The following is a 23,683-nucleotide window of genomic DNA, read 5'->3' as shown; positions in this document are numbered from 1 at the left end:
TCCGTCCTGACAGTCACTTCTCGGGTCTGCTGACTTAGGATCTTGCTCAGGCCTCATGGAGGGAAATTCTGCACACAGAGTGGGAGGGCACGATGATAAGGAGTGTGGGCTTTAAAGTGAGGCCACTGGATCCCAAAACTGTGAATTGGGGGAGTGATGGAGCCTATGAAAGTGGAGGAAGGAACCCATCGTGGTTCAGTGGTTAACGAATCTGACTAGAAACCGTGAGGTTGTGGGTTTGATCCCTGACCTTGCTCAGTGGGTTAAGGATCTGGCATTGCCATCAGCTGTGGTGTAGGTCTCAGACATGGCTCAGATCCTGTGTTGTTGTGGCTATGGTGTACACCGGCAGCTACAGCTCCGATTAGACCCCCTAGCCTGGGAACCTCCATATGCCGTGGGAGCGGCCCCAGAAAAGGTTAAAGAAAAAAAAGTGGAGGAAGAAGTGGTACCTTTTGCAGAGGGCTACAGGAAGAAGTTGATCATGTGTGTGAAGCTCTTAGCACAGTGGCTGTGGCTTATATTTGCAGATGACAGATTAAGAGTGTGCTGTACACCTGACTTGGGAGAAAACTCATTGGTATCTGGCATGGGCTGGTCCAGGCTCCTCCCCCATGGCATGGTGCATCATACCAGCCTCTGGCTGAAAGGTGACACCTCCGGGCCCACTTCCCTTAGTCACCCTGTGGGTGCCTGTCGGACTACACGAGAATGGAGCTGGTGGCCCCATCTGCAGTGACCGTAAGTGGCAGCAAGTGCTCGGGGTTCATCTGGGTGGGAGGAAAAATCCAGTGTACAACAGGGTGGCTGGTATTCCCGCTGACATTCTGCCCTCTCTGTCCTTCAAAAGGCCAGCCAGGTATGGAGGCAGTGTTGAGGGGTTGGGGCTGGAAAACAAACTCATGACCCCTCCCTCCCTCTCCAGCCCTTGCTTGGCGGCCAGCCAGCACCTGCTGGAAGCGAGTGGTTTCCTGCCTTTGTTATGACCAGGGCCACGACTGCCCTGGCACCAGGCAGCTGTTGCTTGAGTTTGGTTTGCAAGAAATAAAAATAGCTTTGGCCCTTGCTGGGTTTTCGGGTCAGCTGGGTTGTTTCAGTGAAGGGCAGCCGCTCGGCACAGCATGTCCGCAAGGGTCCATTGGAAGGACTCCAGGGGCTGTGGACTTGAACAATATGCACCGATGTTGGAGGCTTGCCAGATATGCATGTATACAAGCCATAGTGAGTCAAAGAAACTAGATGGCACTTGAAGAATGACGCTAATCTAGGCTTACAAATTGTATAAGACTTTCCCAGACCTCTGGGGGAAGGGGAGTGAGACGGGAAATGTACATCATATGAGTGGCTGCTTGAAAGCAAGTTGCCAAATACTCCAGATGTCATTGATGGAAAGACATTGATATTCTTGTTCTCATGACCAGAACCCTAAGGGAGTTGGAGGAAAGGGTGTAAGAGCCTTAAGCCTAAACAATATAAAATTTCTCTGGAGGGTTAATCATTTATAGCATCTATAAATACAAAGGGTCTGTGCCTTGCAGGTCTATAGCCTTGATCAATAACATTGTAAATGCCATATGTGATTCTGTACGTATAAGGAAGTAGAAAATAGCAAATAAGAATCATGACTTGGCTCAGAGGGTTGCTGTTGCCTCTCGAAGGTGGTAGCCCCCTGATCCCCACTCTATTTCTTTGTCTCTTCTTAAATCTGCGGCACCGCTGACTTTGGGACCTGGGTTGATGAGCAGGTCTCGTCACACCGAGCTCCTTCTAGACTGTATGCACGTCTGGCGCAGTTAAGTACACTTGGCCCTGTAGCTCCCCTGGTCCAGGTACACAGCCTTGTAGCAACATGGTAACACCCTCCGCTTCATGGAATTTATTTATATCCACTCTTGGTGGCGGGACAGTGGGAAAGGAATGAGCGTTGGGCTTGGATTTGAGCAAAGGCAAGGAACCAAGCTTCTCTGAGCTGCAGTTTACCAAACTGTAAAATGGTACTGAAAACAAGACCACCGCAATCGTAACATCCATTAAGTTGTTCTGAGGATTGGAAGCTGGAAGGCAGTGCACTTGCTTGATGGTTTCTGTAGATGTAAATGCTATAAAGGTTTTTTGTGTGTGTGGAAATGGATGGTTTTCAGTTTATTTTATAGTTTATCTTGGAGTAGAGTTGATTTGCAATGTTGTGTTAGTTTCAGGTGTACAGCAATGTGATTCAGTTATACATATGTGTGTGTGTGTGTACTGATTCTTTTTCAGATTCTTTTCCCATAAAGTCTACTCCAGAATGTTGAGTTCCCTGTGTTATACAGTAGGTCCTGTTGTCTATTTTGTATACAGTAGTGTGCATATGTTAATCCCACACTCTTAATTTATCCCTTTCTCCCACCTTTTCCCTTTGTAACCATAGTTTTTTTTCTGAGTCTCTGAATCTGTTTCTGTTTTGTAAACAAGTTCCTTTGTATCTTTTTTTAGATTCCACATATAAGTGATATCATATGATATTTTTCTCTGTCTGATCTACTTCGCTTAGTGTGATAATCTCTAGGTCCATCCATGTTGCTGCAAATGACACAATTTCATTCCTTTTTATGGCTGTGAAGTATTCCATTGTGCTCTATTGGTTTTTCGAAGCACAACTTTGAGGCAGGTAAACGGGGCAAGAATTGCTATTCCCATTTTACATGTGAAGAAACTGAGGCTCAGAGGGTTTCTTTGGGAGCTTCCTCGAAGAGGTCCCCATTTGTCTCTATGTACTTACATGGGGAAGGTTCTCATGTGGTGGCCTGTGGGTCCCTTGTCATCTTTCTGCCAAGGAAAGGGAATACCCTGAGGTTTTTGTGCAGGTAACCTCTGCAAGGTAGGTTTGGGATGTTAGGTCCACTGGCCCTGATCAGAATAACAGTAAATCTTAAGGGATTTGCCTAGTGGGGGCAGGAGGGCAAATGGAAAGAATTGCTGATCCCTCCGTTATAAGGGCTTCCAACTTAGAGCCTGGTGGCTTCACCCACAGCCCTCAATTTCTTACCACGCATGTGTCCTGCCATCTCGCCCATCTGCCATCCACTGGACCACCTTGCAGTCCTTCCACCCTCGGTCCCCATCAGCCATCCATTCGTCCAGCCAGCCAGGCTTTCCCGAGCAAGTCCCTGAAGCCCTTGCCTTCTGCAAAACCGCATACTGATTGATTTTTCAATGGGAATCAATGCAAAGAATGCATTCTCAGGGTTCCTAAACCCCAAACGTTTGCAGCATATTTTTGCTTTTACTTTCTCAGCAATAACTCAAGTATTTTTCTGTCTGAGGTGGGGAGAGGCTTCGCTTTTCAGTGTAGTGCACTTCACTCTTGCTTCCTTCTGACAGTTTCCAATGTGTGAATTTCAAGCGTGCCTGAAATTGGCCACATGTGTGTAAGGTCTTTTGCTTGGCACGCTACTCCAGAACTGCCAATGAGACACTCAGCTTGTTCCCTCTGGTGTCCCTGAATGCAGCTTCAGAAATGAGACCCTAAAGTCAAACTCCCAGCCCACCTCAAGCCGTCTGTCGGTGCTCAACCGGCATGCCTGGATTTAGCTTTGATTCAGTACACGATTTTTGAACACCTGCTATTACCCAGCAGCAAGCTGGGCACCAGGATCCAGTAATGAATGATGACTCAAAGGTCCAAAGGTCTCTGAGTTGGCAAGGGCAGACCAGTGAACAGGCTGTGTCCACGAAGGTGGTCTGTACCCTCTGGCTAAGGTGGAGGGGGCAGGCTGCGGAGTTGTGAAAGGCTTGGCTCAGGTGGCCAGCAGAGGCTGTGAGAGCCAGAGTGACTACTTGGCAGTGTCTTGAAGGACCTTTACCCACCACCCCAACCTCCTGCGTGGGAAGGGCTTTAAGCTGTTGGAGCTCCTAGGGAAGCCAGGATAGTGTTTGTACCATTTTGGGCAATACCATCTACCTATTACCAACTTCAAAATTTGTCCTGAGGGCCTGTGGGAATCAGAAATTTCAGGATTCTGAACTTTCTTGCTCCTGCTTTTTGGTGTGCGTGTGGCCACACCCATGGCATATGATATTCCTGGGTCAGGGATTGAATCCAAGCCACAGCTGTGGCAACCAGGATTCTTTAACCCACTCCAAGGGCTGGGGCTCAAACCCATGTCTCCAAAGCAACCTGAGCTGCTGTGGTTGGATTCTTAACCCCTTGCACCATCTCAGGAACTCCTCTTGCTCATGCTTTTTAAACTTTTCTTTGAGGAGTTACTTTGTGCAAGAGATGAGTAAGAAGTAGACCTTGTCCCAAGATGTTCCCCCAGAAGCCTCAGGATGGAGGGAGGAGGTGTAGGAGTTAAGACCAGGGGATCTCATGAGAGGGCAGTCTTGTCCCCCAGGGACATTGTCAATGTAAGGAAACATTTTTTTTTCTTTTTGTTTAAGGGCTGCACTTGAGGCATATGGAGGTTCCCAGGCTAGGGGTCTAATTGAGCTGTAGTTGCTGGCCTACACCACAGCTCCATCGACGCCAGATCCTTAACCCACTGAGTGAGGTCAGGGATCAAACCTGCAACCTTAAGGTTCCTAGTTGGATTCGTTTCTGATGAGCCACAACGGGAACTCCTGTGTTAAAATTTTAAAAGAAAATGCCTGTCTGGAGTTCCCGTCGCGGCTCAGCAGTAACGAGTCTGATTGGTATCCATGAGGACTCGAGTTCGATCCCTGGCCTCGCTCAGTGGGTTAAGGATCCAGCATTGCCGTGAGCTGAGATGTAGGTCACAAACGCAGCTCAGATCCCTCTTGCTGTGGCTGTGGCTTAGGCTGGCAGCTACAGCTCCAATTCGACCCCTAGTCTGGGAACTTCCATATGCCGCAGGTGCACTACTGCAATGAGGAAAATGAGACAGAGTGCTCTTCCTCCTCCCAAGACTATGGTGTTGATTATAATAATACAATGATGGTGGAGTTCCCATCGTGGGTCAGTGGTTAATGAATCCGACTAGGAACCATGAGGTTGCAGGTTCGATCCCTGGCCTTGCTCAGTGGGTTAAGGATCCGGCGTTGCCGTGAGCTGTGGTGTAGGTTGCAGACGCGGCTCGGATCCCGTGTTGCTGTGGCTCTGGCATAGGCCGGCGGCTACAGCTCTGATTCAACCCCTAGCCTGGGAACCTCCATATGCCATCGGAGCGGCCCAAGAAATGGCAAAAAGACAAAAAAAAAAATACAATGATGGTGATGATGAGGGCATTGATGAAGATGGTAATGACAGAAGCAACACTCCCTTTTATCTACAAATTGGAATATGCAGTCTCTTTTTAAGATAAGCTTTATTGAGATGACATTCATATACCATTCCACTCACTCATGTAAAGTACGCAATCCAGTAGTTTTTGGTCTATTCAGAGAGTTGTGCAACCATCACCACAATCAGTTTGGGAGCAGAAATCTTATACGCTTTAGCCTTCACCCCTCATCCCACTAGACCCAAGCAATCAATGATCTTTTCATCTTTACACATTTGCCTAATATTAGTGTATTATCTACACAGAATCATACAATATGTGGCCTTTTGGGGACTGGTTTTCTCACTTAGCATAATGTTTTGAAATTCACCCATGTTGTGGCAGGTATCAATGGTTCATTCCTTTTTATGGCTGAATAGTATTCCACAGTATAGATGGACCACATCTTGTCTATTCTTTCATCAGTTACTGGGCATTTGGATTGTTTCCGCCTTGGGGATATTATTAATAATGATCCTATAACGGAGTCCTTTAATGTACATGATCTCATTTGGTTCTCTGTCACATGCACATTTGTGTTTTATGGTGAGCACGTGTTAATATATCTTAAAGTAGAGATGAGAAACTGAGATCCAGAGGGGTTAGGAAACATACCCCAGACCACAGAGCATGTGATGGACAGAGCTGAAAGGAGAACCCTTTTTCCACTCCCTGCCCAGTGCTTCTCCCCTCTGGCTCTCTCAGCAGAATACACAGAACCCCAACTGGCTCTCACACCAGCTCCTTTAAGAGTGAAACAGCATGATTGCCTAGATCCCAAAATGTTTCTCTTTTTCTCTTTACAGATTTTCTGAATGACCCTGCTCCTTTTTCTATCCTGCCTGATTATCTCTTGCCTGACCTTTTCCTGGTTAAAAGTCTGGGGTGAAATGACGGACTCCAAGCCAGTCACCAAAAGTCAACTGAAAGCTCCCTCCCTCCTGGGTCGGGAGCCTCTCCCAGCCTCAGACAGCTCCCCAGAGCCTCCGCAGGAAAATGACAACAGCAGCTCTCTGCCAAAGACCTCCAGCCAGGCTGAGCCTGCCTCCCACAAAGGCCCCAAAGATACCGGCAGGCAGAGAACTTCCCGGCCACCCCCACAGCAGGACCCCCAAGGAAACCCCCTCTTCTCCTCTGATGCCCCCGCAGCACCCCAAGCCAACGTGACTCGGGCCGCAGACCTGGAGGCCCCAAATGCCAGTGGCCTGGCCTTGCCAGCCAGACCCCAGGGCCAGCGAGCCAAAACTCTCTCCAGACAAGACAAGAAGCAAGAGCACATCAAGAGGCAGCTGATGACCAACTTCATCCTGGGCTCTTTTGACGACAACTCCTCTGATGAGGACTCTGGTGCTGGCTTGTTCCGAGACTCCTCCCGGAAGGGCAGCCGGGCCAGCCTGGGGACCCTGGGCCTGGAGGCTGCCCCGACCACAGGCGAGGCTGAGACCCCTGTCACCACGATAAGGTAACAGCCCTTTGTCCTTGTAACCAGGAGGCTGAGTTAGGGTGGGGGCTGCACCCTTCCCCACTTAGCCCAGCCACCTACTGATGCCCATGCTGTGAGGGTAGCCAGGTGAAAAGCAGATGACAGAAGCCTGCCCCTGCCCTTCCCTCCCTCCCATCAAGATCATTTGTTGAGCATTTACTGTGCACGTGCAGGGCCCCATGCCAGGAAACTGGCTTTCTAGAAGATCGGGGTCTAGGTGGGGGAAGATGACCTACATAAGAACCAATTATAATTTAAGCTGAAGGAGCTTAGACTGGCAAGAACCAAAGTGGTGAAGGGAACCCAAAGGGAGGGACAATTTCCCTGCATCCTGATGAGACATTTTTCTTTCTTTTTTCCTTTTTTTTTTTTTGAGGGCCACACCCACAGCATATGGAAGTTCCCAGGCTAGAGGTCGAATTGGGACTGTAGCCGCTGGCCTACGCCACAGCCACAGCCACACCAGATCTGAGCTGCATCTGTGACCTACACCACAGGCCAGATCCTTAACCCACTGAGCGAGGCCAGGGATTGGACCTGCAACCTCACGAATGCTAGTTGGGTTCGTTACTGCTGAGCCACAAAGAGAACTCTGAGATGTCTGCTTGTTCCTTCATCCATTCATTTATCCAATAGGTAACTAACAACTGTAAAATGTGCCCTCCCTAGGGATGCCTTAAAAGCAGAGATTCAAATACTTATCACCACATCCATCAAACAAGTACTGATCTCGGAGAGACAGCAGTGAGTAATGGCTTGGAGCAAGATCTTAATGATCTGCTCAGGCATTGAACCTGGGCAGCCTGGATGAAAACCAGGAATCCTAGACACTAGCTAGAGGCTAAAAGTAGAACTTCCTGATTCTTGCCCCCTGTTGAAAGCAAGAGTGTTTCAGGGAGGCAAAGACTGTGAAATGGATATAAAGTTTATTGTTAGAGACACAGTACAGCATGTGGGAGAGCAGAGAATAGTAGTTTATTTAAGTCTAAAACAAAAACGTAATACACACCCTAAAGAGGAATGGGAGTACGGGCATCCCCGAGTGGGGAGCTCGCCAGAGAAGTGATCTAAATCACTTACATAGGACAGTTCTTCCAGGTCTTTGTTTACCTTTAGACCATTATCTTGTTTTATTTTTCACACCTGATTGAGCACAAGGCCCTCTCTGATAAGTGTGAGCATCTTTTGGCAAAGATGGATTCCAGAGCAAAGGATGCCAGGATGGTATCAGGACTTATTATGGCCTGGAGCCTGCTCCCTTTTGAGCCCTAGGGTTCTTACTGTGCATGTGTAATTGTGGAGCTCTCCTTGACCCCAGGGGTGACTGATGTAGTCATATCTTATCTTTCTGCCCCAGCAGAGCTCAGCCCCCGCCATCAACTTTCTCCTTGACGTGTCAAAGAGAAGCAGGCCCAATTTACTCAGCCTAACAAGTCCCAGCTGTTCTCAGCCCAGGGCCCCCTCTACCTCTTACCTCAATACCTCCAGGTCCATCACAGGTGGGACTACCCCAGGAGTGTAGTCAGTGGCTTGTGGAAGTTCCTGGGTCAGGGATCAAACCAGCACCACAGCTGCAACCAGAGCCAAAGCAGTGACAACGCAAGATCCTTAACCCACTGAGCCAGCAGGGAAGTCACTGGCTTCATTTTTGTTGCTGTTTTCAGGTTTTGCCACCTCCACTGCCAAATTACACATGGAATACAGGTAGAAAACTTAGGCCATACCAGAGAGTAGAGAGTAGAAAAGAGCCACTGACTGTGACTCCACCAGCCAGAAAGAGCCCCTGCTGTGTTCTAGCATTCCTTCCCACCTCCAGTCTGTTTTTCTGCCCTGGGAGTGACATCTTGTTGGCTCTTCTTTTAAGCACCTCTTGCACACGCTCTGCCAAAAATGAGGAATCCGGGATGAGGAAATTGGCTCTTCCATAGGCACCATGTTCCTGATGAGCTTAATTTTAACTCTGGTGGTTGGAAATTGGAGATAGAGGAAAATGGAGATTCTCTCTACTGATTTTGATGATCTTTAAGGGAAAACTCGCGTCTGGTGGCTGTGGTACGGGACAGCACAGAGCCAGCACAGACTTCCCCTAAGAAAGAGACCACTGTGTGCAGTCCTCCTACCAGTTCTAATTAAGAACGTCTCAGAGTCCCCCTTGTGGCTCACTGAGTTACGAACCTGACTAGTATCCATGAGGATGCAGGTTTGATCCCTGGCCTCGCTCAGTGGGTTAAGGATCCAGGGTTGCCGTAAGCTGTGGTATGGGTTGCAAAAGAGGCTTGAATCTGGTGTTGCTGTGGCTGTGGTGTAGGCCGGCAGCTGCAGCTCTGGTTTTACCCCTAGCCTGGGAACTTCCATATGCTGTGGGTGCAGCCCTAAAAAAAAAAAAAAAAAAAATCAAACAAATAGGCTTCCCAATGTAATAAATGATTCTATTATTATTCTCCCCAGAGTCCTGGATTCCTAGAAATTTGTGAGGATTAAGTGAATTTGTATTTCTAAGACACTTATCAGGAGAATAAACACTTAATTCAATGTAGGTTAAAATATGGAGTCGGGGTAAGACTCCCCACTTTCTACTCCCTGTCTTCTGCCACTCTTTTGAGAGTCTTTGTTGGTTTGTGCTTTAAGAAACAGCTCTTTGGAGCTCCTGCTGTGGTACAGTGGGTTAAAAATCTGACTGCAGTGGCTCGGGTCGCTGTGGAGGTGTGGGTTCAATCTCTGACCCGGTGCAGTGGGTTAAAGGATCTGGCATTGCTGCCGCTGTGGCATAGGTGCAGCTGTGGCTCAGATTCATATGCTGCAGGTGCAGCCATAAAAAAAATACACCCCAACCCCACCAAAAAAATAGCTTTTCTGGGCTGGCACATTTATCAAGGTAAAAAATGCCTAACTAAGGGCCTATCTTTACATTGCTGTGAGCCAAATCATGAAGTGAATTTTTTGCCCTTGTAGCTTCATTGCATATGGGAGTTCCCTGGTGGTCTAGTGGTTAGGATTTTGTGCTTTCAGCGCTGTGGCCCAGGTTCAGTCCCTGGCCTGGGAACTGAGATCCCGCATCAAGCTGCTGCATGCTGTGACCAAAAGGAAAAAAAAGGAAAAAACAAAACCCCAAACTTAGCACTGTATGTAAATCATTTGTCCCACCTTGGCCCAGCAAAGAACTGGGGGAGGGGCAGAGGGGGTTCAGTTTTTATAAATGAGAGGCACCAATCATAGAGATGAAGGTGCATTGGGGGGTGAGGGGATGTAGGACCAACATGCTGTGTGACCTTGGGTAGGCCTTTTCCCTTCTCTGAGCCTCCAATTCCTCATCTGTAGGAGGAGGAGGCTGGACTGGACTCCTGGGTTGTGACACATCATCATAAAGTTCACAGGGCACACAGTTCTTTTGCCCCCAGTACATGTGCTTTTCAAAGTTGAGAATTTGAAATTTTAGCACCAGGGGTAACTCAAGGAGTTCTTCTGGTGCCTCCGAAGATCTGGATTTTTCCCCGAGAGCGTTTTCAGCCCCAGCTGAGTCCTGGAATCAGAGGCCTCTCATGAGAGGGACCAGCATGTGTTCATTTTTTCTGATGAACTGGCATGAGAAGCCCATGTGGAAGTATCTTCAGGGATCAAAGCCCACCTTGAAAGATTCCCCAGGTGCCTCTATTCTTGTTTGTTCCCTCTGATGTATTGTGAAAACTTAATCACTCCTTGAGATGATGTCTTTGATTTCTGTACTGTTCTACTTGGTTGTTAATGATCCAGGACCACCAGTTCCATGAAAACAGGGCCATATTTATGGAATAGTGGCCAACTACAGAAATGAAACAGGCAATCCAAACTTGCCAAAGACAGAATTCTGAATTTCAGGGCGTGCAAGACACTTGATGAATGAGTCTGGGGATGAATGAATGGATGGCTGGATGAACTGATAAATAGATGTGTGGATGAATGAATAGACCACTAGGCGTTTTGTCCCTCTTTAGGAGCATTAGAACTTTTGTTTTCGTAAAATCCCTTCGGCATAAATCTTGTGACTTTGCAAACTAGTCCTGGAGTTAAACTCCCAATTTCAAGTTTCTTCTGCCTTTAATACAGTCGTGCGGCCTCACCTTTCCCTTACATTTTCTCACCTGACAAGGGCTGGCTACAATTATCCCATGACCATGCCATCTGTTCAGGGCTCCCCTCCTGTCTCTCTCCTTGTGGGTTCATCTCAGGGCAGGAGTTGGAACGTGGCCTTTCCTTGGACTTGGAAACCATCCCCCCACCCCTGGTTGGAATTCTCATGCAACCCTTTGAAATAGAGTTGATGAGGACATGACATGATACGGCAAAACAGTTACTCACACACTGTGAAATGAAGGTTACAGAGCAACCCCACTTATTTAATAAGCAGCAGAGTGTTTAGTATATGATGGACCTGGGGTAAGATACCAGTTTCAAAGCCGCCTCTTACTAGCTTGTTACCCTAATTGTTTTACCCTAAGGGGTGCATGTGTGGCATGAGTGGGATGGGACAGGTTCAAGATCACGCAACTGCAGTCCTGAAATTTAAAGTTATAAAATAAGTTTATGGAGTTCTCACAGCTCAGCAGGTTAAGAGCCTGACTAGTATCCATGAGGATGTGGGTTTGATCCCTAGCCTTGCTCAGTGGGTTCAGGGTCCATTGCCGCAAGCTACGTTGAAGGTTGTGGATGCGGCTCAGATCTGGTGTTGCTGTGGCCGTGGTATAGGTCGGCAGCTGCAGCTCCGATTCAACCCTGGGCCTGGGAACTTCCATGTGCCCTGGGTAGGGCCATAAAAAGGAAAAAAAAAAAAAAAAGAAAATTGCAGCTGAGGGGGCTTGGGACTGGTCTGAGATTAGAACCCAGACTTGTCTAACTGCAGGTCCCTGGCCGTTACTGTGGCACTGTGCATTGCCTCAAATGACAATGATGGCACTCCAGGCCCTGCCTTAAGTGCTATGCTGGTAGTAACTAAGTTGGACCCCAGCCCTGTGAGGGGGGTACCACCATGACTTTGTTTTAAAGGATGCTGAGGCACTTGAAGGCAGAGTGGAAAACTCATGCATCCCAGACCTCACCTGGCCCCCAATTTGAGTGCTCTTAGCCACTCCCCTACTCTGACCATCTGTGATGAGAATGTCCTGGGCTTTTGGCCTCTCAGACCCCCACCACGGCCTCCCTGAGGGCAAGAGTCGGCTCTCACCAGCTACATGACCAAAGCGCATATGTCCTGCAATATATGCCCCCATGCCTCTGAATGGGTAAGACAAACCTTAGCTGCCCCACTCAACTGTGTCATCTCTTGCTTGGTCCTTAGACCTGCCCTGAACCCAGACCATTTGCAATAATTGGCCAAGAAGAAAATGCTTATAAATTAATAAATTGTTTCCCAATCTTCCCATTGTTCTCTTCCCAGCACCCCCCACCTACTCCTCCGCACACAAAGAAACAAAAGCAAAGGCTGTTAGAGCCGCAAAGGACCTAGTGTATCCAGTCTACCAAGAGAGTAGGTGATGTCCCCAAGGTCACAGAGCCGAAGGCTGCCTGATAAATTGCCTCATCTCCTAACTCTTCCCGTTAGTGGAAAGAATAAGTTAGGAGGGTGGAGGTGCTTTTCCTGGGGTCCAGGTTAGGCACCAGCATCACTACTGGGAGTGCAGAGGCCACTTTCTTTTTTTTTTTTTTTTTTTTTGGTCTTTTTGCTATTTCTTAGGCTGCTCCCGCGGCATATGGAGGTTCCCAGGCTAGGGGTCCAATCGGAGCCGTAACCCCCAGCCTACGCCAGAGCCACAGCAACGCAGGATCCGAGCCACGTCTGCAACCTACACCACAGCTCATGGCAACGCCAGATCATTAACCCACTGAGCAAGGGCAGGGACCGAACCCGCAACCTCATGGTTCCTAGTCGGATTCGTTAACCACTGCGCCACGACGGAAACTCCTGGAGGCCACTTTCTGAACTGCATCTATTGAGGGTCTATGTTTAAATGGCTCCAGAGCCAATAATTAAAGCCTCAGACAGACCCCTGAACCTCTCTGGGCATCAGCTTCTTATCTAGGAAGTGACATGACTGGTTGGTTCACTTTTCCTTCCCCGTATTTTTTGCAGTGTATTATTAAACAGCATTCAAATTCCTTACAACTATGATATTTACAGCAGAAAGTTAGAAAATGCATAAGAAAATTTAAATGATTCATAATCATACTGCGTGAAGATAATGATGATTAACTATTTGGAGGCTTTCTTTATAGCCTCCCCAGCCCCTTTACCACACATTTATTAAGAGCCAGCATTTCTTTTTGGCTAAAACTTTTGCTAAAATTTTCTTGAAAAGATTATGGGTTATAGGTGGTTTAATCCACCTATGAATATTGCCTTTGTGAATATAAATATTTTTGTAATAAGTTCTCTCTTTTTTTTTTTTGGCCACACCCATGGTGTGCAAAAGTTCCCAGGCCAGGGGTTGAACCCAGGCCACAGCAGTGACAATGCCAGATCCTTAACCTGCTGAGCCACCAGGGAACTCCGAGAATGTGCATTTTTGTGCTTACTATGTAGCAGGGACTATTCTAAGCACAATACACACACATGCCTAAAATCCCTCATAAGAAACACCCAGGACCCAATGTATTTGGGAACTTGGGAATTTTTTTTTAGGAAGGTAAAGCCTTATGTGACACACTATGGTGTTACTATTTCCCCAGCAGAAGGCGTAAACTGTTTACACAAAATAGGACAAAGATATACATAACTTTGCATCCACTCAAGGCAGGTTTTGCTGATAAGTGAGTTCACTGCCTGCTTACAAACGTGTTTTATAACTTAGTAATGTTAGTAAATAGGGAGTTCTCTCCTTATGATCCTAACTGACTTTGGGCAGGGTAGTGTTTTAAAATACCTTCGTTTCCTGATTTTAATTGTTTTCCCTATTTTGAAGTGGTTACACTTAAGTTTGGGTCATTTGGGATGAATACATTCTGGTTTTAATTTGAAACTTAAAAAAAAAATTCAGCCTAAGGTAGGTTTTTTTTTTTTTTAATTTTTTAATCTTTTATTATTTATTTATTTATATATTTATTTTGTCTTTTTTTTGCCCTTTCTAGGGCCGCACCCGTGGCATATGGAGGTTCCCAGGCTAGGGGTCTAGTTGGAGCTGCAGCGGCCAGCCTATGCCAGAGCCACAGCCAGGCCAGATCCAAGCCTCATCTGCAGCCTATACCACAGCTCAGGGCAACACGGGATCCCCAACCCACTGAGCGAGGCCGGGGATCAAACCTCATGGTTCCTAGTCAGATTCATTAACCACTGCGCCATGACAGGAACTCCATTATTATTATTATTTTAATCGTCATTTCCCCAATACAATTTTTTTCTACTGTACAGCATGGCGACCCAGTTACACATACATGTATGTGTTCTTTTTCTCACATTATCATGCTCCATCATAAGTGACTAGACATGGTTGGCAGTGCTACACAGCAGGATCTCATTGCTAATCCGTTCCAAAGGCAATAGTTTGTATCTATCAACCTCAAGCTCCCCAACCACCCTGTTTTTCGGCGGGATTGAAGACAAGGCCTCAAAAAAACTTCCACAAACTGAAGAACTGAGAATTTTGTTCACCTGCTTTATTTGTTTATTAGACTTCTTGTTGAAATGTTATTTATTATGTTTTTTTTACTTTGGTCTTTTTCAGGGCCCTACCCACGGCATATGGAGGTTCCCAAGCTAGGGGTCCAATCCAAGCTGCAGCTGCCAGCCTATGCCACAACCACAACAATGCCAGATCCAAGCCGCTGGATCCTTAACTCACTGAGCGAGGTCAGGGATGGAATCTGCATCCTCAGGGATGCTAGTCAGATTCGCTTCCACTGAGCGACAATGGGAACTTCCATCTCCACATTGCGAAATCTTCCCTATCCCTCAAACTTGAACAACAATGTTTCAGGAACTCCTTGAAACGTTATTTGTGGAGTGTATGTGTAGAGCTAACCAGTGCCTTCAGGCAGGGCTGCTTATACAACTCCAGGAGGAGGTCACTGTTCACCTTGTGCATGGATGGCGCCCCCTGGAGGTGTGCCCCTGGCTGTGTCTTTAGAAGAGAATTCATTCGCACACATTATTTTATTTTAAAATGTGTTTGCTACCAACATGAGCTATGACTATTATTGCAGTGTTTGCTAGGCAGTGTTTCAGTATTCTTTTTATTTATTTGGGATACTTGGAGAAGCATTCATTCATTCATCTGGAATTAGTTTGCCTGTGTTCAAGTTGCCAGCTCTGGCACCTTGGGTGGTATATATCTCTGCATCTTTTTTCCTTATGTGTATTATGAAAATAAAAACCGATAAAGGCACCAAAGAGCACTCAATAAATGTCTTATCAGAAGGAAGCTTGCTTAGGGTCCCAGGGCTGCTGGGTTTTTCCTGTCTTGGAGGCACTCATTTTAGCGGGGGACCCAGATGGTTCCAATTACGTGTTAGAAGCTCACTGGGGGGAGGGGAAGCATGGAGCAAACAGTCGCTGAAGTGGAGGTGAAAGAATGAAAAAACAGGAACTTGGAAGCCAAAGGTTGACTGCGGGGGGCTTTTACCAGCCGCCATGGCGACATCTGACTCACATTTTGTTATTTTTTTAATTTTTTTTTTTTGTCTTATTGCCTTTCCTAGAGCCGTACCCGCGGCATATGGAGGTTCCCAGGCTAGGGGTCTAATCGGAGCTGTAGCCACCTGTCTTCTCCAGAGCCACAGCAACGCGGGATCCGAGACGCGTCTGCGACCTACAGCACAGCTCACCGCAACGCAGGATCCTTAACCCACTGAGCAAGGCCAGGGATCGCATCCACAACCTTATAGTCGGATTCGTTAACCCCTGAGCCACGACGGGAACTCCTGACTCATAGTTTAAATAATTCATATTTTCCACCGTCTCCCTATTGTGTGTGTGTGATCAAGCACGTGAATTGCTTGCAAGTTTTTCCCCGGTGGCCAGTTTGCAGAGGGATGCCATCCTAGACATCCTAGAATTGTTCTATTCCAGTTAGGGGAGCTGGGGAGCCAAGAGGTCTTTTTAAAGTCTCGGTCTCGGGCCATGCCCTCCGGGTGCCCAAGATCAGCGGTGACGTCGCGATTGGCTGGTCCGGGGTGTGGAACCTGATGTGAGAGACGGAGGGATCTGGGTTCTGTCTCAGGATAGGAGGAGGGGCGCGTTCAGGGGGCGGGACATTTCCGGAAGGCGGGGTTCTCTTGGTAGGGGCGGGGCCAGGGGGCGCGCGTCAGTGTGGGGCACTTGAGCGCTAGACGCGTTTCGGGATGGAGGAAGCCCAGCGCGGAGTTGGGCTCTTGCAGGCTGTCGCGCCACCCAGCCCCAGGCGCTCTAGGCCCGCGTCTCCGCCTTCCTGTCGCGACTTTGCTGGGCCCCGGGCCCGGGGTCTGCTTCAGGGTAGTAGGGGGTGCATGCTCTGCATCCCTGCGGGAGCCTGGAGGGCGGCGGGAGATCAACATGAGTCCTGCCAAGTGCAAGGTCTGTTTCCTTGGTCGCAAAGTAAAGTAAGTAAGTCTTCAACTTTAATGGCCAGTAAGTTATCTTTTGTAAACTTATACAGAGTCCCTACCACCCCCACCTCCCGTCCCCAGGAAAGGAAGGCTGCGTGTCTTTTTAAAGCACCACTCCCTCCCCCCCACAACCCCCACCCAAAGAAACGCCAGTTTCAGTTTGGCTGCTGGGGAGATGGAGCTCGCCTTGCCAATGCTAGGCTGGTCTTGGCGGTTAAAGTGATGGTTGGATTTGGCAGTGATGTTGATTCGAAAAGAGCTTTCATGAGCGCACAGGTGCCTCAGTGTTGACTGGTTCGCCAGGGGCCAAGCTTACCCTTCTCTTGCGCCCCTTAGGCTTAATAAAGGTTTTGGTTGCGGACCGCAGGTCCTTTTTTTTTTTTTTTTTTTTAATGTTTCATATTGTTTCCTAAGAAACAACTCCTTGATTTATGTATTTATTTATTTATTTATTTTGTGTGTGTGTGTTCCAAGAGCCTTTTTATTTTTTTATTTATTTTTTTAATTTTCCCACTGTACAGCAAGGGGGTCAGGTTATCCTTACATGTATACATTACAATTACATTTTTCCCCCAGCCTTTCTTCTGTTGCAACATGAGTATCTAGACAAAGTTCTCAATGCTATTCAGCAGGATCCCCTTGTAAATCTATTCTAAGTTGTGTCTGATAAGCCCAAGCTCCCACTCCCTCCCTCTCCCCCTCCCATCAGGCAGCCACAAGTCTCTTCTCCAAGTCCATGATTTTCTTTTCTAAGGAGATGTTCATTTGTGCTGGATATTAGATTCCAGTTATAAGTGATATCATATGGTATTTGTCTTTGTCTTTCTGGCTCATTTCACTCAGTATGAGATTCTCTAGCTCCATCCATGTTGCTGCAAATGGCATTATGTCATTCTTTTTTATGGCTGAGTGGACCGCAGGTCTTTTTGAAACCTCCCCGTGAAGCCCCCAGGGCAAATCCGTGTGCCTCTGGGCAGCTGTGGTTATTTCCTGAGCAGGTTAGTGTAGGCATTTCTGCACTTGAGCCCTTTTTAGCGCCACCTGCTTCATTTCAATTTTCTTTTTTGCCTTCGTTTTCTTGCGTTTTAAAAAATTACCAAAGTAATGCTCTGTGTGTTGTTGAAAATTCAGAAAATTATAGATAAGCTTTTGGCTTATTTGCTTATTTTGTTTGGAAGAACAAAATCACCCATCCTCCTATGACCTTTATTAACAGTTGCTGTATATTTTTGCAGCCTTTGTTTTTTTTTTTTCCTGCTGCCAAACTCAGCAGACTGTGGCTCACAGCCTGTTTTTGTGTGGCCTGTGAGCAAAGAATAGTTTTTAACTTTTAAATGGTTGGAAAAAATCTAAAGAAGAATACTATCTGGTGAGATGTGAAAATCATGAAGTTCAGATTTCAGTGTCTACAAATCAGGTTTTATTGGAACAGCCCTGTTATGCATCTTCTATGACTGCTTTTGTGCTTCCAGGGCAGAGTTTAGTAGCGGCATAAAGACTTGTCTGGCCTGTAAAACCTATTTACTGTCTGGTGCTTTAGAGAAAACATTAGCCAAGCTTTTTCTGCAAAATGCTTTTTACTGGTCCATAGTGCTCCTTTTAAAGGATACATTTTAAAAATGTATAAACAATCTCCTATAAATAGTGGACATTTGAGCTCTTTCTCCCTTTTTGTTATTATAATAAATATGGTGGAGAACAGCCTTGTAGCTAAGTCTCTGTCTCTATCCTTTGTTCTTTTCTCAGGACATGTCTAGTCCAAAATTCCCTGAGTATCTTCCAAGGGTAAGGCCTGCACTTGAAAGCAGGAAGGGACACAAAAATATTTGGGAAACATGACCTCTGCCTTCTAAGAACTCTTGATGTAGTAGGAGGGGAAGCAGGTGTTTTCTTGGTAATTCAAATTCAAGGCACCCCTGGGCGGGGGCAAACCTAACTACTCCCCTTTGGGCGGTGCTTTCAGGATACCAGGCTGAAGGCTTTGGAGGTGTGATCCCATGCTGGGTTTGCAACACCACTGTGGGACACTAAGTGGGTGCTGTCCTCCCATTTTACAGATGAGGAAACTGAGACTGCCGGTGCTGGTGAGAGCATAACCAGGATTCCTGCTCAGGCTCTGTCCCAAAGGGCTCTCTGTGGGCAGCCAGTTTCTAAGGCATAATGTACTCAAATAGACTCAAAATAAGAAGCCCTTCCTAATGTTGTACTAGTCAGAAGATTAAAGGACTTGGCTGGTAACTAGTTACTGTGTGGTAAGCATACCAGGAAGTGAAGACTCTTAGAGACAGAAAGGCTTCAGTGATGGTTTAATTTCTTGGATGTGGAGTTCCAGGAGGACAAGAGACACGGCCCAGATGTGTAGCCAGCCTGCCTGAAGGCAGGCTGATCCTCCAGTTCTAGGTCCTTCTGCAGAGGAGACTAACAGAGCCTTTAGAGAGACCCTCCTTGGGATGCTCGGAGCATGTCTGAGCAGAGGGCCTGCAGAAGGGCAGGGGTCCCAGATTTAGATCGTGGTCTTTGTTCTGCACTGTTTTTTTGTGGAGCAGGGTAGTGTTTTCTTCCACAATTGAAGCCCTAATCTAACCCATCTGGTCGAAACTCTCAAGTCCTGGAGCACCCAAGGCAGGCCACGTGGTCTACAAAGGATAAACATTTTTTCTGATCCATAACACTATTAACACAAAAAGTTTAACTTTTGGAGTTCCAGTGTGGCTCAGTGGGTTAAGAACTTGACTAGTATCCATGGCCTCCATCAGTGGATTAAGGATCCGGCATTGCCATGAGCTATGGTGTAGGTCACAGTCTCGGCTCAGATCTGGCATTGCTGTGACTGTGGTGTAGGCCTGCAGCCACAGCTCTGATTCGATCCCTAGCCTGGGAACCTCCATATGTTACAGCTTTGGCCCTAAAAAGACAAAAACAAACAAACAAACAAACCCAAAAAACCCTCAAACCAAAAAACTTTAACTCTTGAATCACATCTGATTGTACACTTTAATCCAAAAGGACAGCTTTCACAAACTACTTTAATCCGAAAGAATAAACATGCAAGAAATTGGAATCATCTCATCAAGTTCAGGCCATGTGGTCACTGTATTTACTGTATTTATAATAATAGGAAGATGCTTTATTGGGTTACTGCGTGGTTCTTCTCTCAGCTTAAAGCTGCTAAAAACATGGAGACAGCCCTGCTCTGCACTGAGCTGTGTAACCTTGAGCAAATGCCATCAATCCTTTGAACCTAGGTTTTCTCATCTGTCAGTGGAGCTAATCCTTTTTCCTTTTTTTCTTTTTATACCCGAGGCATAGGGAAGTTCCCAGGCTGGGGGTTGGAATTGGAGCCGAAGCTGCAGGCCTACACCACAGACAGCAACGTCAGATCTGAGCCACATCTGTGACCTACACCCCAGCTCAAGGCAACGCCAGATCCTTAACCCCCTGATCTGGGCCAGGGATCGAACCTGCATCCTTATGGATACGAGTGGGGTTCGTGACTGCTGAGCCATGATGGGAACTCCAATGGGGCTAATCATCATTGGCCTTTTCAGGGTCCCTATGCCCAGCCCTCCAGGGGCACTGGCCTTGAGTGCTCTCTATGGGCAGCCAGCTTCTAACCAAGGGATGCTGATGAAGTAAGTGAAAACATTTGCACAGCCGATAAAGTGATGACAGAATTCTGTTGCAGAAGAAGCCTTGTGGAGTCAAGAGGCATTTGGGATCCTGCCCTGACGGCTGGAGCATCTACTGAGGAGCCAGAACTAATGGGAAAGCAGGGTCCAAGATGCTGGCCAGCATCCCTTGGTGTGCAGACAGGGCCAGAGTTCCGAGAATGGAGAATTGACTGTTGGTCGTAGTGGTTGGAGAAGGGCTTCTTGGAAGAGACTTGAGTCGAATGGGTTGAAATAAAGTTGAGGACTGGGAGGCAGAAGAATCTGGTCTTCTGAGCCCCGCAGTGCCCCATTATGATGTCACTGCTGAGGAAATACTGCTCAGCACCAAGGCCAGCGGCCCACGTGGCCATGTTGGTTGTTGATCTGTGGGTGGGCCTCACGCCTGTGGGTTTGTTAGAATTTCCTGGGGGGGGGGCTCATGAAAACTGAAGTTGCCTGGGCGCCCCTCCCCCAATCCCCCAACCCCCTAGGGAGGCTGATTAATTAGTAGTCTGGGCTGATGGTAAATATTTTCGGTGTTGTAACAGCATGGTCTCTGTCACAGCTACTCAGCCCTGCCTTTTACTTCACCGCCGCCCCCTCCAAGATGATATGAAATCAAATGGGCCTGATTGTATTCCAGTCACCCTTGATTTACAGACACTGAAATTCAAATTTCGTATAATTTGCATGTCACAAAGGACAATTCTTTTTTGAACATTCAAAACCATGAAAACCTTGATTAGTTTGTGGGAAGTAAAAAAAACAGGAGGCAGACTGGACATGGCCCCCAGGGCCTAGTTTGCTGACCCCTGGCCTAGCCAAAAATGAACGTCTCAGGAGGCGCTGAGGGAGCAGGTGGCCTGAGACATTTCCAAGGGTCCACTTAGTTGGGAGCCCAAAGATGGATTTAAAGTTCTCAGTCTTTCCTGGGCTATGCAGTGTCCTTCCTTGCTTACTTGCTGAGTGATAGTAGTAAGGCCTCTACTTCCTTTTGGGTGTCAACTCAAAGCAGCGAACATCCCTGTCTTACAAAAGAAAAGAGAGAAAGGACTGGTGAGCTAGGTAATACCAGGGTCCTAACCCGATGGCCCCACATTGGGGCTGTTATAGCTGGCTCCCATGAAGAGAGGCACTTCAGCTACAACTCTTTACTCTGCTGAACCCTGAACCTATGCTCTAGGAGGCAGATTAATAGTATTTGTATCCTATAAGGGAGCCAAGGCACAGAGTATGTTTTTAATTTTTTTTTTTTTGTCTTTTTTGCCATTTCTTGGGCCGCTTCCGCAGCATATGGAGGTTCCCAGGCTAGGGGTCTAATTGGAGCTGTAGCTGCCGGCCTACACCACAGCCACAGCAATGCGGGATCCGAGCCGCGTCTGCAACCTACACCACAGCTCACAGCAATGCCGGATCCTTAACCCACTGAGCAAGGCCAGGGGTCGAACCCACAACCTCATGGTTCCTAGTTGGTTTCATTAACTCCTGAGCTGCTCCTAGTTGAGAACCCTGGGTTATAATAGTCTCTCAAATGTAAGTGCTTGTTTTTTAAAGTCCAGACCATAGATGGCATTACTTCCATTTATTCCAGATAACTTTCTGCCTCAAAATTAGACTTCAAAATCAGATAGAGTTGGAGTGGAAGCCCTCTGTCACTTGCCATCTATTGACTTGAGGCCAGTGGGCCTTGGTTTCTTCATCATGAGCAGGAGATGATGGCTTCCCTTGCATGAGGCTGTGAGGGTTGAGTGCAGAACCCCTGCTGCCCAATCCATGGTGACATCTGAGAATGTTTATTCCTTCCTTCCCAATGCCTGTCTTGTGCCCGGGGCAGCTGACGGTGTTTGGCCTTTGGCTGACAACTCTGCTGCGTAGTTGACTGTACCTGAAGCCATTCCCAAAGTCACCATGGAATATTTCAGCCTCCACACTTGCCTTGGAATGAATGCAGGCCAAAGGTCAGCCCTCCAGAGCCAATGTTGATTGGCCTTTGGCTTTGTCAGAAATTGATAAAAATAGCCTGCAGACAGGCCCTGGAGCAGAGCCACACTGGCAGCATGACGTGTTCACCCACCTCCTTTGCTGTGATGGGTTCCAACCCACCTGGTGGTGGGGCGGTGTCACCAGTTTTGAAATCAAAATGGCGGCTGGGAATGGTTTTTCCCAGGCCACAGAATGGTGTTTTTCTAAAGACTGAGATTTTCTTCGTTGTCAAGGAAATGACAAGAGTCAAATTGGTCAAATTGACCTCAGCTTTAGGTCAAATTGATGAGTTTTAACACTGTGTGTGTAGGAGTTGCCTGATGGCTGAGTGGGTTAAGGATCTGGCGTTGTTGTTGCTGTGGTGCCATGGAAGTGGCCAAAAATAAAAAAGAGAGATAGTGTTCTGCGTATAAAAATGTAATGTTTGAGTTACTGCTGTGGCACAGGGGGTTAATGATCCTGCTTATCTCTGTGGAAGAGCTGGTTGGATCCTCAACCGGGTGCAACGAGTTAAGGATCTGGCATTGTCACAGCTGTGGCATAGGTCACAGCTCCGGCTCAGTTTCGATCCCTGCTTGGGAACTTCTGGGGTTGGCTAAAACAGGGGGGGGGGAAATGATGTCTCAGATGTTCTGGAGCCAACAAGCTAGCCAGTTGGGGGAGGTCAAGGACAGAATGGGGGGACAGGATGGTTGGGGAGGAGGCCCTGGGCAGAGCAGTGGCTTGATGCCGTTCTTGGTTAGAATGGGAGATGAGTAGCCCCTGGTCCTCTTGGCATCACTGCACTGACATAATAGTTTACTGTATGCCTGTTACTGTATTTTATTTTCTCTATATAAGCTTATTTCATCCTCACAATCCAGTGAGGTATATGGTATTACCTTCATTTTACCATTGAGGATGCTGAGTTGCCTTTCCCAGTGGGTAGCAAAACGGCCAAAGTTTTCAGCATCTCTATTACAAAAGTCATAGCTTTTCCTTCCTACTGAAAAAAATCTATCATTGCAGCAAATTTAACAAATATAGGCAAAGAGAAGAAACCAGAAACTACCCAGAGTTCAGCTGCTTTGAGAAAACTGCTATGAACGTTTTGGTGTCTATTTCCCTAGACCAGGGGTCTGCCCCTGATGGCTCTCAGGCCAAATTTGCCTATTTTCCAAAGAAATAAAGTTCTTGAAAACAAGCTGAACTGCTTGCTGGTTAATGGGATGATTCACATTTGCAAGATGATATTGACCTTTCAGAGTCCTTTTCCAAGTCCTGTTTCATTTCTGCCGTTCAGTTGTGGGAGGTTTTAGAAGAAAAGCTGCTTGCAATTTATGGGGAAGCAGGGAAGCCATCTCAAGGGCTGGAAATCATTTATTCATTTGTTCTTTTGGGTACAACATGCATAAGCCCAGTTGAACAGAGAAGGTCTTTTTTTTTTTTTTTTTGGCCTCACCTATGTCACGGGAAGTTCCTGGGTCAGGGACTGAACTCACACCACAGCAGCCACCCCAGCCGCCGTAGTGACAACACCAGATCCTTAACCCACTGTGCTGCAAGGGAGCTCAGAGATGTCTTAATTGAAAATACGTATCCTCTTTTGGCATGTCATCATGATGAGTTTCTGTCATTCATTTCTGGTTTTATTCCCTGGCCTAGAAGTCTTTTTTTTCCCCCCATTTCTGATAGGCAGAGCCTGTGGGGATAAGGGGGACAAACTGCAGGTTTGTAGAAGGCTTTCCCACAGGGAACTGTACTGGATGCAGGGACTT

General features: G+C 47.2%; 1 protein-coding gene across 2 annotated transcripts in view; it reads left to right on the top strand.

Moving 5' to 3' along the window:
• The first annotated feature begins 652 nt into the window (after positions 1-652).
• ACACB (acetyl-CoA carboxylase beta) overlaps positions 653-23,683 on the top strand; it is a 109,490-nt gene continuing 86,459 nt past the window's right edge. Inside the window, exons 1-2 of one of the 2 annotated variants that reach the window (XM_047760277.1) lie at positions 653-741; positions 6,068-6,723. In XM_047760277.1, coding sequence (XP_047616233.1) covers positions 6,077-6,723 — 647 coding nt within the window. In that variant the 5' untranslated portion in view covers positions 653-741; positions 6,068-6,076. Of the gene's footprint in view, positions 742-6,067; positions 6,724-16,054; positions 16,288-23,683 lie in introns of those variants that run through there. The other variant, XM_047760278.1, reaches the window with a different exon arrangement.

This window comes from Phacochoerus africanus, chromosome 15 (assembly GCF_016906955.1).
Source record: "Phacochoerus africanus isolate WHEZ1 chromosome 15, ROS_Pafr_v1, whole genome shotgun sequence".
NCBI classification, from domain to species: domain Eukaryota; kingdom Metazoa; phylum Chordata; class Mammalia; order Artiodactyla; family Suidae; genus Phacochoerus; species Phacochoerus africanus.
This window is presented reverse-complemented; position numbering and strand designations above follow the sequence as displayed.